This window comes from Leptinotarsa decemlineata, unplaced genomic scaffold (assembly GCF_025532065.1).
Source record: "Leptinotarsa decemlineata unplaced genomic scaffold, Ldec_3_MD MMD2_tig00000157_RagTag_RagTag, whole genome shotgun sequence".
In the NCBI taxonomy this organism is placed as follows: domain Eukaryota; kingdom Metazoa; phylum Arthropoda; class Insecta; order Coleoptera; family Chrysomelidae; genus Leptinotarsa; species Leptinotarsa decemlineata.
The window spans coordinates 1104553-1120287 of NW_027412543.1; the positions used below are offsets into that span (position 1 = coordinate 1104553).

Below are 15735 nucleotides of genomic sequence, written 5' to 3' on the forward strand. Positions count from 1 at the left end.
CCAAGAAAGTACTTGATAAAAATAGCTGCGTAAACGCAAGCGAAACATAAGTGGAACCACCTATTGGTGTGACACCCAAGTCAACTTGCCAAGTTTTTATGTCAGTGTTGGTGGTTTGACCAATCAACTGACAACTGCGGTAGCAGAAATTTGAGAAGCTAACCTGAAATGCCATCGGAAAACGAATCCACATGTTTCTAGAAATGATATGAAATCTAGAAAGGTTAATGCAGTCAAGCTGCTGGAAAATAATTCCATGAAAATCAAAAAATAAATAGATAAGTACTCTTTGATCATGGGTGAGCCAATTTTTCTTATGTACATTTTTCCTTTTAATTTTCACAGTATTTGTGTATTTTCCTATATAATATTTCAATTTTTCGATGAATATTAAAGCCATTTGGTCTACATGATTTTGAGAGTACATATCGTTCCAATTTTGTGCTCTCAAATCTGATTTGAGCTGATGATAGTCAATGTATGTTTTATATATATCACTTCGACATATAATAGGTGAACATAGAGATTTTATCGTAAGAACAATGGGATAGTGTTCCCTTATATTATATCGAATTATGAAAGATTCAATTTTATTTTGTATTCTCTTAATTTTGTGTCTGACGAAGAAATGGTCCAAACAACTATGGCTTGGCAATCTAGTATAATCATTTATAAAAGAATCGTACCCGAAATTACTCATTATAGTTTTGTATTCTTCGACATAATCGATGTCACCCAATGGATTTATATTCAGATCTCCTGTGCAAACATCAATATCATTTTGCTCTTCTTGTTCTAAGTATTTTATTAGTTCAGAATTAAAGATTTTTAGACACGTTCTAGGGGAGCGATATATGGCTGTAATGGATATCTTAATTTCATTCAAAATTGAAATTCTGATGACTTCTATTTCATCAATTTGAGTCTTATTTGGTGTACAGTTACGAATGTCTTTAATGAAAGCCATTATGCCATCATTTTTATTCATTTGACCCTCATTATAAAATGTAAGAAAACCCTTTATTTTGAAAAAGTTCGTATTTTCAAGTTTATATGTTTCTGTCAAAATGATAACATCAAAATTTACTGATAACTGATCTAATAATACCAGAATTCCATCAAAATTTTTCATGAGACTGCGAATATTCAAATGGAATATTTTTAAATCACCTGCAGTCATGTGTTTTTTGGCATCTCTTAAAGATTCAATTTTTTGAGCTGATATGGGCTCATTAATGTTCTCTCTAATGAAAGGGTCCATCCTGATATGATATAAAAATTGTAAGTAAATGGAACTAGCAAGATTTATATAATTTCTTACAATATTTGCTTGATATTCTATCAAGAATCATTGTTGGAATTCGTGAATTGATAGGAACTCATAAACTCCATAAAAAACTAACAAGAATTTGAAAATAAATTACAATATGAATTTATAATTTATAGGTTTTTTCAAACTCACTTTAGGATTATTGAAACAAGAGTTTTTTATCACTATTTATTCGTGCTGATTGTCTTATTTTATCAAATAATTCAGTCTCTTGGGAAGATTTCGCTTTACTTGGGCCTGATATTTTCTCTACTCCAATAACGTCTTGAACATCTATATTGAATAGTGAGGAAGGAGGTGAGCGTTGGTGTATCCGGTGCACTATTTCGCTTCTCATTTCCCTTGGATATTCGATTTGTGAACTTTTCTTCAGTTAACTTCGTAATTTCCACTTCAGCTTCCAGTTGTTCAGCGGTGTACTCTGTGTCGTTTACTAATAATTTTCTGTTTTTAATGTGGGCGGTGAGATTCTTTTCTCTTGCTAATTTCAGATGTTTATATAATATTTTATTTTTCTGTTGTTCTTCAGGTGTATATGTTTCAGATATACTGATATTAGTTCCTCGAAGTTTTTTACAACTTCTGAGTATTTCTATTTTTTTCAGCCCAAAAACGTTATTTGAGTCATTAAGAGTAAGTGGTATTTCTAAAAAATTACTTATTTTGTCAATGATGATTGCTGGTAGATTATCTGCTGAACTTTCCAGTCCGAAGATTATTATATCATTTTTTCTCACTTCTTTCTTCAATTTATTATACTTAGATTTCAAATCGTTGTATTTTATTTCGAATTTTCGACCTTTCTTTTCCAGTTCTTGTTCAAATTTGAAAGAAATTGCAGAAATTTCTTCATTTATGTATTCCTTTATGTTTCTTGATTGCCTTTCGTTTTCTTCCTGTACAACTTTTCTATTGCTGAGTTCAAACGACTTCAATAATTTTGAAATTTGATCTTCATTCATTCTTGATTTATCAATAGCCCTGGTATAATGGAATATGTATATTTGAATTTCTTTCCTCTGTACTTTATTGATGTGAATGAAGATAAGAATTAGCTTTTTTCGCTAGTTTTTGTGCACAACAAATTAATGCTGGCTATTTTATTGTTATTGACTTATCTGCTATACAAAACTATGTTCAGACTCACCGTTACACAATTTCTTTTTTAGTCGACAATGACTGGTATAAATTTCAAAAATTTTCAAGCACTTTAAACCACTAAAACAAGACAATTCAGAGGGAGCAAACGGTAGCGTGTAACATTGTCAATACATACAATCAAACATATATGACGTCATAGATACGTCATAGAACTTAAACGTGTTTTTCTCGAAAACTTGTTTTCGTACACTACGAGTATGTACTTTTTTTCGGCGAACACTACATATAGATCCGTCTCTATCGGAAGCAATTTATTTATTCTGCGGCAGCCTAAAAGCGCTGCACTTGTGACCTATACAATACATCGCTGTTTCAATTTGTCATGAATCTCATCAGTGGGTATTGAAGAATCTCTGATGCCGATAAATAGAGTACCTTATAATATTTGGCAACCACCGTTTTTCTCATGAATCAATACTGTGAAATACCAATATTACACAATTCATCCAATATCCAATTCGTACCCACAAAAAGACAAATTAACATGGTGGTGCCAAGCTGATGAGGAATACAACCCATATGAATATAAATTATGATAATCAATAGAATATATCACACAATCATTATGATATCAAATCTTGTTGCAACAATTGTTGATTTTTTCAAAAATCATACTCTGCTTTTTAAAATTGTTCAGGTTGAGATTACGTTACATATTGTATCATTATTTTCACAGATGAATTTTGCTTTTATATCATTAAAGTTGTGTGATAAAATAAGTTGATATGTTCGAATAGATTCTGAGTTCATTTCCTTCTTTTTAGATCTGATGGATAAGAGCCTCTACCCCTAAATGTTTCACTATTATTTCGTTTTTAATTTTTTTTACCGCTCAGTCTGTTCGCCAAACTATCCCTTACTTTTGTCGAGTTCTGATTATTTGAGATCATCTTTTTTATTTTACGCCATTTTTTCTCATTATCTCTTCATTTGATATCGCTATAATGGCGGGGGGAATACAAAATATAGTCCACCATCTTTGGATTTATGAAAAACTAGTCTGTCATTCTTTTCAGCGAAACCTTTCATTTGATACCCATGTCATGGGAGTGCATTACAAAAACTTAAAAAATATTCGTATGTCGAACCATTTACCTGTGCTAGAGTATGCCCGACTTTTGGTAGTGGAAAGTGAAAACGAAGAACACTTTCGTTCAGCTCAGTACAATCGCAACATAGGAATTCTGTATCACCTTTGTCAACACATAGTATTGGACTCCACGTAGTTGGAGTTTGAATCGATTCAATAATGTCCAAATTCAGTGAACGATGAAACTCTACTCTTAACTCTGGAAGCAAAAATTGAATTTGTTCTGAAGTTACAGCTAAACTATATGTAATCTCTGACTTTTTTACCATCGAAGTTATGACCATTAATCATGCACACATTTCTAGTTGGGAAATTCAGAAATATGAACCAGTTGCCTCAGCTCCTTAACTATATGAATAGTTTTTTTTGTAGTTCCACACTGTATCTAAGTTGTAATCTTCTGCTGCTTTCACAGAATTACATTGATTCAACTCAATTGAAAATTTCCTCGGTAACATCGCATATGAAAAACAGTTGACATCTGTCCCAGTATCCGCGAAGAATAGAATCTTATGTTTGCGATTGAGCAAAATATCTACATAACACCTGTCCTGCCTATACAAGTATACCTCTCCAATGAAACTTCCTTCGTCAGCGGTCTGATCCAGTGACTCCTTGGAACTGCTGCAATCTTTACAGCGTTCAACTGCACGAACATATTTTTTGTTGCTTCTACACGTGGTACTCCAATGCGCTTTTTTGCCAGAAGCTCTACACGTAGATATCTTCGCTGGTGACTTTTCCTAATTTTTGAAAAAATGCACACTACAGTAGCGATACTTCTGGACATTTTTTGTAGATGTAGAATGTTTTCCTTCATTTTCGTACTGAATTTTTTTTCTACATATATACTGTTCTTGACATATGTTGAAGTTTTGCTTGTTAAACTGCTCTTATTGCTTCTGCCAATGTCAACCCATCTCGTAGTTGCAGTCTCTCGCTGATCTTTGTGTCTGCTACCCCTTATAACTATCCTATCTCGTATCGTTTCTTCTAACTGTGCAACATATTGCAATGTTCTGCTAGGGCGTGTAGATGGGTGATGAAATTTTACACTGATTCACCTGGTCTTTGCTCACGAAAATTACTTTCTTTTTGGAATATAATATTTGTCGAAGTTTTCAAGTACCTCTGCATATGTTACATTATTGCTGAGGTTTTGTTGCAGTATAATCTCCTTCGGCTCATTTCCCATCTAGTAGATGAACACGTCAATTGCTAGGGCTGGGGAAAGTTAAACTCAGCATGCGCCTCGATATTCACGAATATATCTGGCCATTCTTTCGTAATTGTTGAGTTATTATTTGGCATCATGGTGAGGAGAAAAGATCCTTCTTCTCAAGCGTTTTTGCAACTTGCATCCCGGCTGATTCGCAAATCCCGCCATTTCTTCTAGGTTAGCATTTACTGAAGCCCGAAAACGGATCCTTATCACTCACCTACTCATCTCCAGAAAAATACACACTCTCAATAATTGTATTTGCTTTATTGATGCCCTATAAATATAACAATTCACGTATATGGTCTCATTGCCCCGCGTCTCGGAAGAGAGTGGTGCCTAAACTTCATGGGAAAAAAACATACTTTGTACCCGTATAAAATTAAACTTGATCCTATAAGGACACTAATTTCACTGGAGTTGAAGAAAGATGAATTTCATAGAAAGGGAGTCATTACGATTCAAAATATAACTATTGGTAAATTATTTGAACAATTTACACCTAATTCCATGTATAATTTCATTAATTTGTTTTTATCACAAAAAAAAATTGTATTTACCTGAGATTGTGGCCAGGTACTGAAACCGTCTTCTGTTTTTATCCATTATAACAAAGGCCAACCATTTAATTGAAAATTAGAGTGAAAGTTAATTAGTATATTTATATACATGTACCGATCATTGTTCTCATTTCAAAAACATTATAATTTATACTTCCAAAATATGTGTAAATACAGTATTTAATCCTTTGGCATAGCATATTTGAATATCATATTTGTCCAAAAACATTGAACAACCCGTGAGGATATTAAAAATAATATGATTTACAGAATTCCAGATATTCCACACAGATTATGATAACGATCGACGTAATTTACCTTTCATACACTCAATCAGTGCCGGCCTCAGAGCTCTTGGCATCCCAAGAAGTCTCTGAATTGTTATAACATTTATCCACGAAAAATATGGGGAAACAACGCAAAAGAACGATTTAACTAAAAAACTGAGATGATTTCAGTAAAAAATCAATTATGTATCGAGTTTTGTAGGAGTATCGGATAGGTGAATATTATAGAGGTCATCGCCTTGATTGATCCATGTAATAACTAGAAGTAACTATTCAGTAGTTGCTAACAGAATCCTCTATCCCACTGGAAATATGTTGATATTCAAGTTGAGTGGTGATATTTTGAGGAAATAACTTGCAGAGTTTTGATATCAGAGATTGTCACATCAAATCAGGATACTTCATTTATTATTCGGAGCTTTTATGCTAGTGTCCTGAAGGACTTATGAGGCTTTGTTCAATTCAGGATACTTGCCCTTGTCTCGATACTGGTTTCCTCAACAAGAGGAGATGTAACCCTCAAATACCTGCTTCCACATCGGTGATAATATCCTTCCCAGGAATTATGGGTGGTTTAAGAGGTAAATTGCCAAAATGGGAAACCATTTTGTTCATTTTCTCTCAATAATCCGCACCTGATTATTTTTACTGATTTTGATCTCTGGTGAATGTCATTAGGTACTATTAATATCTCACTGTGTTTCACTGTGCTCGCACAAGTTTCTCTACTTCTGAGAGTTGTCGTTCGTATGGGGGCAACAGCTGATTAACGAAAAAAACAGATTTTAAAACAGACAAAAACAAATTTTGTTAAGTTTCCGTTGAAATACTACAAAATATTTGCGTATTAGGAATGATTCATCAAAACTCAATAATGTTTATCTCATTTGTCTGAAAGTGGTTGACAATATTTTATGGTAATTTTTACTAGTTCGGATTTCCATTGTCTATTATGATATAATATGATTTGAAATCTCTGAAAGAACAAATAACATCAAAAATCAAAGTGAATAGCTGAAAATAACAATTATATCAATCAATAAAACGTGAAATGAAATTACAGTGAAATGAAAGTAAGCAAAAAATTGAAAAATCGAAAAATTGGAAAATAAAATGAATAATTGAGAAGATTTCAAACCAAGTTTCTTCACTGTTTCCATTATTAGTATCTACAATCGTCTTCGGGTGATGACTGGACTATTTCTCCGAGAGATGACCATTTGTAGGTCATTCGAACGCTGTCACCTATTTCCTCTTCCCTATCTCCGCTTCACCAGTTAAGAGGCAGTTGACCGTTTTTCTGTTTGAGGTTTCCATATAATGCTGTGTATTTCTATGCTAGCTTGGCTAAATGTGTCTTTGGAAGAGATATATGCAGCTTATTTGAACTTCCTTTCAAACCAGTGTCCCTCCCTGTGGATGATCTCAGTTCAGGATCAATTGATGTTATGTTGGTGAGTCCAAACATTCTCTGCCGTTTCCGATTGGCTGAATTTTCCCCGCTGTTTGATCCTCTTGTGCTCGCCAATGCGGACTTTCAATAGCCTCTTAGTTTCACCGATATAAGATTTGCTGCACTCATAAGGTATCTGATGAATGCAATTTCTAGAATTGCAGTCCGCGTTTAGCGGTCTAGTTTTAGTAAGGCTGCTACGGATGGTGTTTCAAATCTGAAGCAGGTTCTGATGTTGCACTTGGACCCAATTCTTTTTATTGTTCACGACAATTTTTGACTTAGGGGAGGGCAAACACTTGTTGTGATGGCTTCTCTTCCTTTTGAGGCTCTTACTGTCTTTTAGGCAAAATCTGTTCCACCACCACTTTGGATTAACCATTTCGTTGAAGATCTTTTTCGATGATGTATAGCTTCTCGAAACCTTCCTTCATATAACAGAGCCCAAAAGTATGATCCGCTAGAGTCTTGATGATTCCGCTTTCGGTGAATTATTGGTGATTGCATTCGTGATTGGGTTTCGTGTGAGTGGGTTTTAGGTATAGAGATGTTTCACACTTAATGTTGGTCCTCTTCACCAATACGTCCCAGAACGGCAATTCGTTGTGGATTTCCTTTTCCATTGTTAAGATGATGGAAGATTTCACGCTGTCAATGTGCTTCAGAAAGGTGTCTAGTTCTATATTCCCATGGTTACATACTATGGAAGTGTCATCGACGTATCTCAACCAGACTTGGGGCTTCTTATGTGCTTGTGAAGTAACTTGGTTTGAAATATTTTTTAATTACCTATTTCACATTTTATTCGTTCAATTCATTAAGTTTTTGAACATTTTCATTCTATTGTAATTTGATTTCATGTTTCATTACTTAACATGATTGTTATTTTTAGATATTCATTTCAATTCCTAATTTTATTTGTTCTTTCAGATATTTCGAAACATACTTTATCATAATAAATAATGGAAGTTTGAACAAGTGAAAATGTTTATTTTTTTATATGGCTTTTATTCATGTGTTGGTCACCCCTTCTCCAGTAAAGCCGGCGCTGTACCCAATGAACGTAGAGAAGGCAATTGTGGTAGGTCTTAGACATATTTCCACAAAGCCTTCGTAATGCCAGTCAAGTATATTTCAAGATTCAAGGAAAAAATTAAAATTTCATTCAATTAACATCTGTAAGAATATTATTTCAGATATTTTTTGTTTCCAAAGTTCAAGAACTTTCGTAAATATTTCGGCTTCAAATTCATTTGATCTCTTGATTTCAGTTACACCGCAGGTCTGATCAACATTCTGGCTCTTGCGTGACAATATTCATGGCTTCTAAATGTATTCCAATGCACTCCATGAAATTTGTATTGTTCAGGGAGATTGGCGTTCAGATATTTGCCATTGAGGTTACTCAGATGACAGGATTTATACCACCAAGCACCACCTGTAAGAAAAAGTTTATATTATATCAATTGATATTATTTTTTGATTGATTAGACAACGATAAACAATTTTAATGTAAAATACTCGTAACTATGAATACTTATTGAATCTGTATATTTTTACAACTAATCAGTTGCGAGTGATATCAGATAGTTTGGGAAAAAAAGTTTTTGCCCTTCTACCTCTCTATCTTAATGCAAAAGATGTTTGGAATACATATGGAATAGAAAAAAGTGTTTTTTGTATAATTCAGCGTTCATATAAAAAGTACTTGTTTCGAAAGTAATTTTCTAAATGAACATTCAACAACACGAAAGAGTTCTTACGATACATTTACGATACATTACGACACATTACGATACATTACGATACATGATTTTATATGGACATTGAATTATACAAAGACACTTTTGTATTCAGTTTGTACTCCGAACATTCGTTATGGAATTGAGTCAGATATTCACATGATTGCTACACAATATAGAGATAGGGATAAAATTACACTTGAATAAAACACTGCCATCCTTAATGTCATATATCGATGTTTCGAAATAAGATATTTGAATGAATATCATTACGTGCTGTCATAGTGACATCCGCGACGTGAAGTCGTGAAGTAATGAATGGGTTGAGTGCTTCAAGTTGTAATATTATCAAAATTGGTGCTGAACAGGCAACAAGACAAATGTTTTATTCCGAAAAATCGATGTCCGCCATTGAGGATGACAGTGTTCTATGAAGGTGAACTTTGTTCTTTTTGTAGAGGGTTAATTTTTCAAAATTTATTGGTTTTTTTCTTTCGTTGGAAGTATCCCACATTGTTCTGTATGAAGATGGAGGAGTACCAAGCCAAAACCTTTCTTTCCCAAAAATTGATCTCTCCTAAAAATATATCCTTTTAAATTTGAACGAATGAGTGTCATTACGTACTGTCGTCGATGACATGATTAGATTCAACTCATTCGTGACATAAAGCGTAATTTTATGATTGCCTTGAGTGCTTCAGCTTATAATGTTATCCAGATTGGTGCTGAAGAGGCAATATGGGAAGTGTCTTATTCCGAAACATCAGATGTCCACCATTGACGATGACACTGTTCCTTATGAGTGAAATTTCAACTCTTTCTATCACTATTGTATCAATCCTGTGAATGATATCTGATTCAATATCATAACGAATGTTTAGAGTACAAACTGAATGTTGTATGACTGAATGTTAGTGGAATTCCGTCTCTTTCATATGCTATTGTGTAGCAATCCTGTGTAGCAATCCTGTGATTCAATTCCATAACGAATATTTGGAGTACAAATTGAATGGAAAAAGTATTTTTTGAATAACTTATTTTTCCAATGGAAAAAATTGTTTTGTTATGTTTTTATCTTTCGATGATACTAACTTGCTTAGAGAAATGTTCTTCGAGAGACAGTGTTTTGTTCTGTTGTGTGAAAGTGAGAAAATTTTTGAAATAATCATTAGGGTTATTAGTAACTGAGATATCAGGCTCTACTGAAAGAAATATGGATAACATTAACTTGGTTGCTGAACATTGGAGCACGAGACCTGAATATTGGTTCATAATTGGGGTGTATTCGTTTCAAAAACATAGAACTTTTTTGATTGACGACTCGTTCATTTTGTGGAAATTCATGTTTACTGAGGATATACTATTAAATCACACTTTTTTCTATTTTCCACGACAGTTTTATATTCGTTGACTACACCATTTGTTGATTATACCATTTTCAAAACTAACTATATTACATTCATATCTGAGTGTTTATACCTATATTGCCTATACCCATCATGGATAATTTGATACCTACATTGTCTATACCTGAGATAACCTCAAATAATAGCATATATCCATGAACATAACAAAAATTTTTTTTGATAAATTGTGGGTATTGGGAACTGGGTTATAGGTTCAGGAAAGGACTATTGTTTGGATCAAGTTGTTCGTTGAAGATAATAGATTTGGGATTTTCCTTTCACTTGTTTATTTCCATAAATTGCAACAAACTCATCATTTTCCCTTCTTCGCATGTATGGAGGATTTTGAAATTATCTTTATCCATTTTAAGTTTCGAATTTTGAAGATGTTCATACATTAATTCATACATGAATGACATGTTCATGGTACCTTATAACAAAACCTCTACCAGGTTAGCCTGTATATTTGGCGGGGCATTTACCAAATTGTCGATATACATATACCAGATCTCCTCCCTTTTACTATTTTAGGTTTGACATCAAATAATCTGTTTCCTAAATTTTGGTTGAATGTGTAGGATGTTTGTAGATTGAATTTTGAAAGATAATTTTTAATATTCTCGGAGATTCTACCTGGACAATTGTTCTTTCATCACTGAGTTTTGATATTTCATTACACTTTTTACATCGACCTTTTTGGTATTTTTCACCTTACGCAATCTGAAAAATATAAAAATTATAATGGAGAACTTTATATAAATGTAGAAAGGGCAAACTTTTTAGTTCATCCCGATAAGTTACTACGTAAAATCGAATTATTTTTCACAGAGAAAAATGTTCTATTCAGTAACTTGTCGTATTTAAAGATTCTGCTAATAAAAGAAATCTGAGAACTGATACAATACTAACTTTTAACTTTAACTTTACATTTCGGGGGCTAAAATCTGCCTCCGCGCGCGTCTTCAGAAATGGACAAAAAAATTCTAAGATATTTGCAGTCATTTATTCATTTGATTATTTGATTATTTATGTCTCAGCTTCTTTGACAGATGTCAAAAGAGTTTGGAAATATGAAATCATTATAAGATGGTTCAACGAGACAAATAACTCAATACTTGAAATTTCTCAATAGTCTACACGATAAAATCAAATTTACCGTAGAGATAGAACAGAACAATTGGATACATTTTTTAGATCTGACAATATCAAAAAACAATGATTAATTTGACTTCAACATTTTCAGAAAAACACATTCACAGATTTCATAATACCTTTTGACTCTTTCAACCTGATTTCACAAAAATTGCCTGCATTCAAGTCGATGATACATAGGGCTTTCACAGTATCCCTTTCTAGTCAAAACCTCCGGAGTGAAATCGCAATCATTAAACAAAAATAGCAGTTATTAACTAAATACCTATTACTCTGTTAACATCATTATAATGAAATATCAACAAAAAAACTGTGATGAAAGGAATATATTCAATTTCCGGAAGACCAGAATAGAACACAAATATCGCACACTGAGAACGTGGCGTAAGTCTCAAAATTGAAAATTGAGTTAGGACCATCGGGGTGATCCAAATCACTCGTCATTATGGCAGTGGGGAAAATGCGCAACAGATTGGGTGTAATAGTGGCAAATTCAGTTTTGTGCAAAATTTCAATCAGAAAGGTTGAGAAGTTTTATTATTTCAGTGGCGAAACAACATGTCACCTCACAAACCACAAGAGGAGACTAAATCATCTGTCGGTAACAAATAAGACAGATGGGTATCCGCGGCTAAGCTAAACAGTGGAGACGGGAGTGGGTTAAACAACTTAGCAAATTTCAAATAGATCTTAATGGGCGCCAGGTAAATTTAATCCTCCAGATACCCTAAGTAACTCACAATATCAATAACTTACCAATTAATATTGGAAATAAAAGATAAAGGTCCCCAATATGATTTATTCAGTAATCCTAACTTACATGGATTAACCAACAACGCTTCTAAGACAACAATGCAATATTCACACTACTACGCGATGTTCAAATGTCCATACAAGAGCGCGGTGTATATACCACGAATTCAATCAGCCATAAATTACGGTAGTAACGACGCTAAAAAAAACTACAATACGTCGAGTAAAACTACCACGAAAATTGAGTAGGTGAAATCGTAAATACTAGTATCGGATGGTAAGACAAACTCGTTTGCGTCGCGTGAGCTCAGGCGTAGGCGCATCGGTGTCAATCAGCAATCGTGAAAGGAAGAATATACCTCAATTTCCGTTTCACAAATATCTATGTCAATCAGGTATCAATAACAAACTCTTCATCAATAAACGATAAACAAACACTATATCAACAGGTATCAATAAACATAAGGGCAACAATTATTCAAATATCTCAGTATATCACAAATATTCAATTAAATCAATTATAACTTGCGTGCTCCTTTTGGGCCACCCGGTATATGGTGTTAGGCTACCCCGTAGTTCGACGGAAGTGGATCACCCTGTAGTACTGCTGAGATGGATCACCCTGTAGTACGGCGGAGATGGATCACCCTGTAGCACCACCAAGATAGATCACCCTGTAGGGCACGACAAGCTGGACCAGTAATGGATCATCAAATAAGACCCAAGAAGAAAAAAAAGGAAAACAGGAACCCTTAACGAAGACAAAAAAAAAGCAGGAAGAAAAACAGGAAGGAAAACAGGAAGAAAAACAGGAAGAAAAACAGGAAGAAAAACAGGAAGAAAAGCAGGAAGAAAAGCAGGAAGAAAAAAAGCAGGAAGAAAAAAAGCAGGAAGAAAAAAAGCAGGAAGAAAAACAGGAAGGAAAACCCTACGGAAGAAAATTCTCAATCAGAATCAGATGAAACAAGGTGAGATTCAACCCCCATTCAATAGGACTATTTGACTAATCAATACCCCTGGTATATTTTCATCAAGCAAAGTAGCAAGATAACAAGAGTATATTTTTGGGTGCCCTGTATAACCATATGATCCGTAAAAATCAAGAAAATTGAATGAGTGTTGAAACCTCTCTTCAATACTAATATTCAGTTGAGATATAACGATGGAACCAGAAATTACTAAAATCATTTAAAACACATTTAATGGTAAAATTCTTACCCTGGCCAAGGGGTTTTCTATACGATTCTTCGTGTGCGGTGTTCTGCACGGAAGTCCTGCTGGGACTTGATGAGTGACTGAGGGCCTTCTGTTTCTTATGAATCTAGAGACGAGAAACGAAGGTTGTAGAATTGAAGAAGTGATATCATAGCTAAGATCACATGAGAGATGCGACAGTGATTCAGACATACCTAATTTCGGAAATCCTTCCACCTGGCACGAGTTCGGTATCCACCACAAATCCTCAAAAGAGCTTAAGTTTCCGACTGCAAATATCCACACCAAAATGACCAATCAGTCTTCCACTAGACAATCCTGACTTGTAGAAATAATCCCCGTGAAGGATGGCACAAATACAACCAAATATATCCTACAATCAGTCTGATGATACCCTTTGAACTCCGAACCAAGCTCACCGAAGGCTAACTTCCAAATACTAAGAGAATGCCACATCTGACAGCTAACCAGTTGTTGCCACAGTGCATCCAATCTACACTACAAGCACCAAGGGGGCGCTGTGCACAACATCATAAATCTAACAATTCCTCCACAGCCACTTGATACATCATCAACAAGTCCATGACCCATCAAAACTCCTTCTCAAAGCAATGCAACCCTAAAACAACCCTTGACAACTTGAGTAACCGATCAATCCCTCACCCGTGAACAACTGTAGAACTAGTTCGGTGTAAGTCGACGGAACGACACTACGAAAGTTCGGCAGATGTCAACCAACAGCTGTCTCTTAACCTTGTTTACGAATATTTACAAAATATATTGTTCCAACCTATTTTCAACTATTTACCAATCCTTATTCATGCGATGGAATAGAAACATATAAGGTAAGTCGCCATAACCTTCCCTTTCAGTACAAATATTAGAGCATTCATATTATGCAGAATATTTACCGAAAATATCAAACAGTATTCAGAAACCCAGAGGTAACTAATATTGTTTTTCAGGCGATATGGCTCTAATATGTCAGTAAACCTTCTGGAAGTGATGAATAACAATCTATGCAAGAAATATTCTCGGAAAGGTATAGGGAATAAGGCAGACAACGGCTGAAAAAAATGATAGGTGAAGAAAACTGAGAAACAAACAATAACAACTATTTCAACCTAGCGAGGAATTTCGGATCTCCAATGTCGATTGGCAATAGGAGAACGCGTAAGTACTGGTCAAAGCAGTTAGTCAGGGAGCATACATTTATTCTTATACATTTCAGGTATGGTTTTCTATGGAACGGAAGATTCCCATTACTATGATGTTAAATGAATAAAATGAACTTGTAACTGAATTACATTGTTAATATCCTCTGAATAAAGATCTTAAAAGGTAAGGTAGTGGTTTTGAAAGGTCACATAAGAGCAGTTTGATCTAGTGCTAAATTGAAACGTAACAACTTCTTTGAAAATGTAGGTCGGGCACACTGACAAACCAGATGTGTCCCTAGCTGTGACGAAAAGTTCGTCATCAATAAATGACAATTCTGTCGATTCCATAGTAAATAAACGAACAATATCTACAATATTTACAAGTAAATTTAGACCGTTACAATTCCCCCCTTGCCTCAAGAAAATTTACTAGCGTAAATTTTCATCAGCGCTAGCTGACTTTAGGTCTTTCGCATTCCATATCCCCTTATAATTACCGTCTTCATCTCTTAATTCATATGTCCACGGGGATACCTTTTTTTTTCAATATCAATGTTCCGTAGTGGTATTAATAGAATGCACAAAGATTACATACATTATCGAAAACGTCAATATTACAGTTACACTTAACAAGGACATGTCAACAATCACAAATTCACGTTTTCATGTATATATAAAAACATCAATACTATAGTTCAATAAAATAATGATAAAAACTTTAAAAACAAGCTTTTACTTAAGTGCCCTTCTCCTCTAATTTGATTGCCATCGTCAGAGAATGCCGCATCTCTTGAACAGTTCCTGTAGCAATTTCTCTAACTCTAACCTCATACACGAGCTCATCTTGACTCAAACGGTTCACTAGCATTTTGCGGGACATGATAACAATTCCAATGAGACACAAAAAAAATATTAAAAAAAATGATCAAAAATTTTTTCCAAATTTATCAAAAAAATTTTTCCAAATTTATAAAAAAAAAAAAACTATGAAACGTTGTTTTAACGCGGCCCCACGTTGGGCGCCAAAATGTCACCTCACAAACCACAAGAGGAGACTAAATCATCTGTCGGTAACAAATAAGACAGATGGGTATCCGCGGCTAAGCTAAACAGTGGAGACGGGAGTGGGTTAAACAACTTAGCAAATTTCAAATAGATCTTAATGGGCGCCAGGTAAATTTAATCCTCCAGATACCCTAAGTAACTC

The 15735-nt window shown here is 34.3% G+C and overlaps 2 protein-coding genes and 2 long non-coding RNA genes across 6 annotated transcripts in view; 2 read left to right on the forward strand and 2 right to left on the reverse strand.

The window, feature by feature from the left end:
- Positions 1 to 5517, reverse strand: part of LOC111511330 (facilitated trehalose transporter Tret1) — a 67250-nt gene extending 61733 nt beyond the window's left edge. Inside the window, exon 1 of the mRNA XM_074172713.1 lies at positions 5361 to 5517. Within this exon, the coding sequence (XP_074028814.1) occupies positions 5361 to 5406 (46 nt within the window). The 5' untranslated portion in view covers positions 5407 to 5517. The remainder of the gene's footprint in view (positions 1 to 5360) is intronic.
- A 2752-nt stretch (positions 5518 to 8269) lies between these two features.
- Positions 8270 to 15735, reverse strand: part of LOC111507252 (microfibril-associated glycoprotein 4-like) — a 70334-nt gene continuing 62868 nt past the window's right edge. For both annotated transcript variants that reach the window (XM_074172711.1, XM_074172712.1), the window contains one exon: positions 8270 to 8538. In XM_074172711.1, coding sequence (XP_074028812.1) covers positions 8372 to 8538 — 167 coding nt within the window. In that variant the 3' untranslated portion in view covers positions 8270 to 8371. The remainder of the gene's footprint in view (positions 8539 to 15735) is intronic.
- Positions 8406 to 15735, forward strand: part of LOC141481316 (uncharacterized) — a 29365-nt gene continuing 22035 nt past the window's right edge. For both annotated transcript variants that reach the window (XR_012464888.1, XR_012464889.1), the window contains exon 1: positions 8406 to 8540. This is a non-coding gene — a long non-coding RNA (uncharacterized lncRNA). The remainder of the gene's footprint in view (positions 8541 to 15735) is intronic.
- Positions 11955 to 15244, forward strand: LOC141481318 (uncharacterized). Its single transcript, XR_012464891.1, has 2 exons — positions 11955 to 14213; positions 14334 to 15244. It is a non-coding gene; the product is annotated as an uncharacterized lncRNA (long non-coding RNA).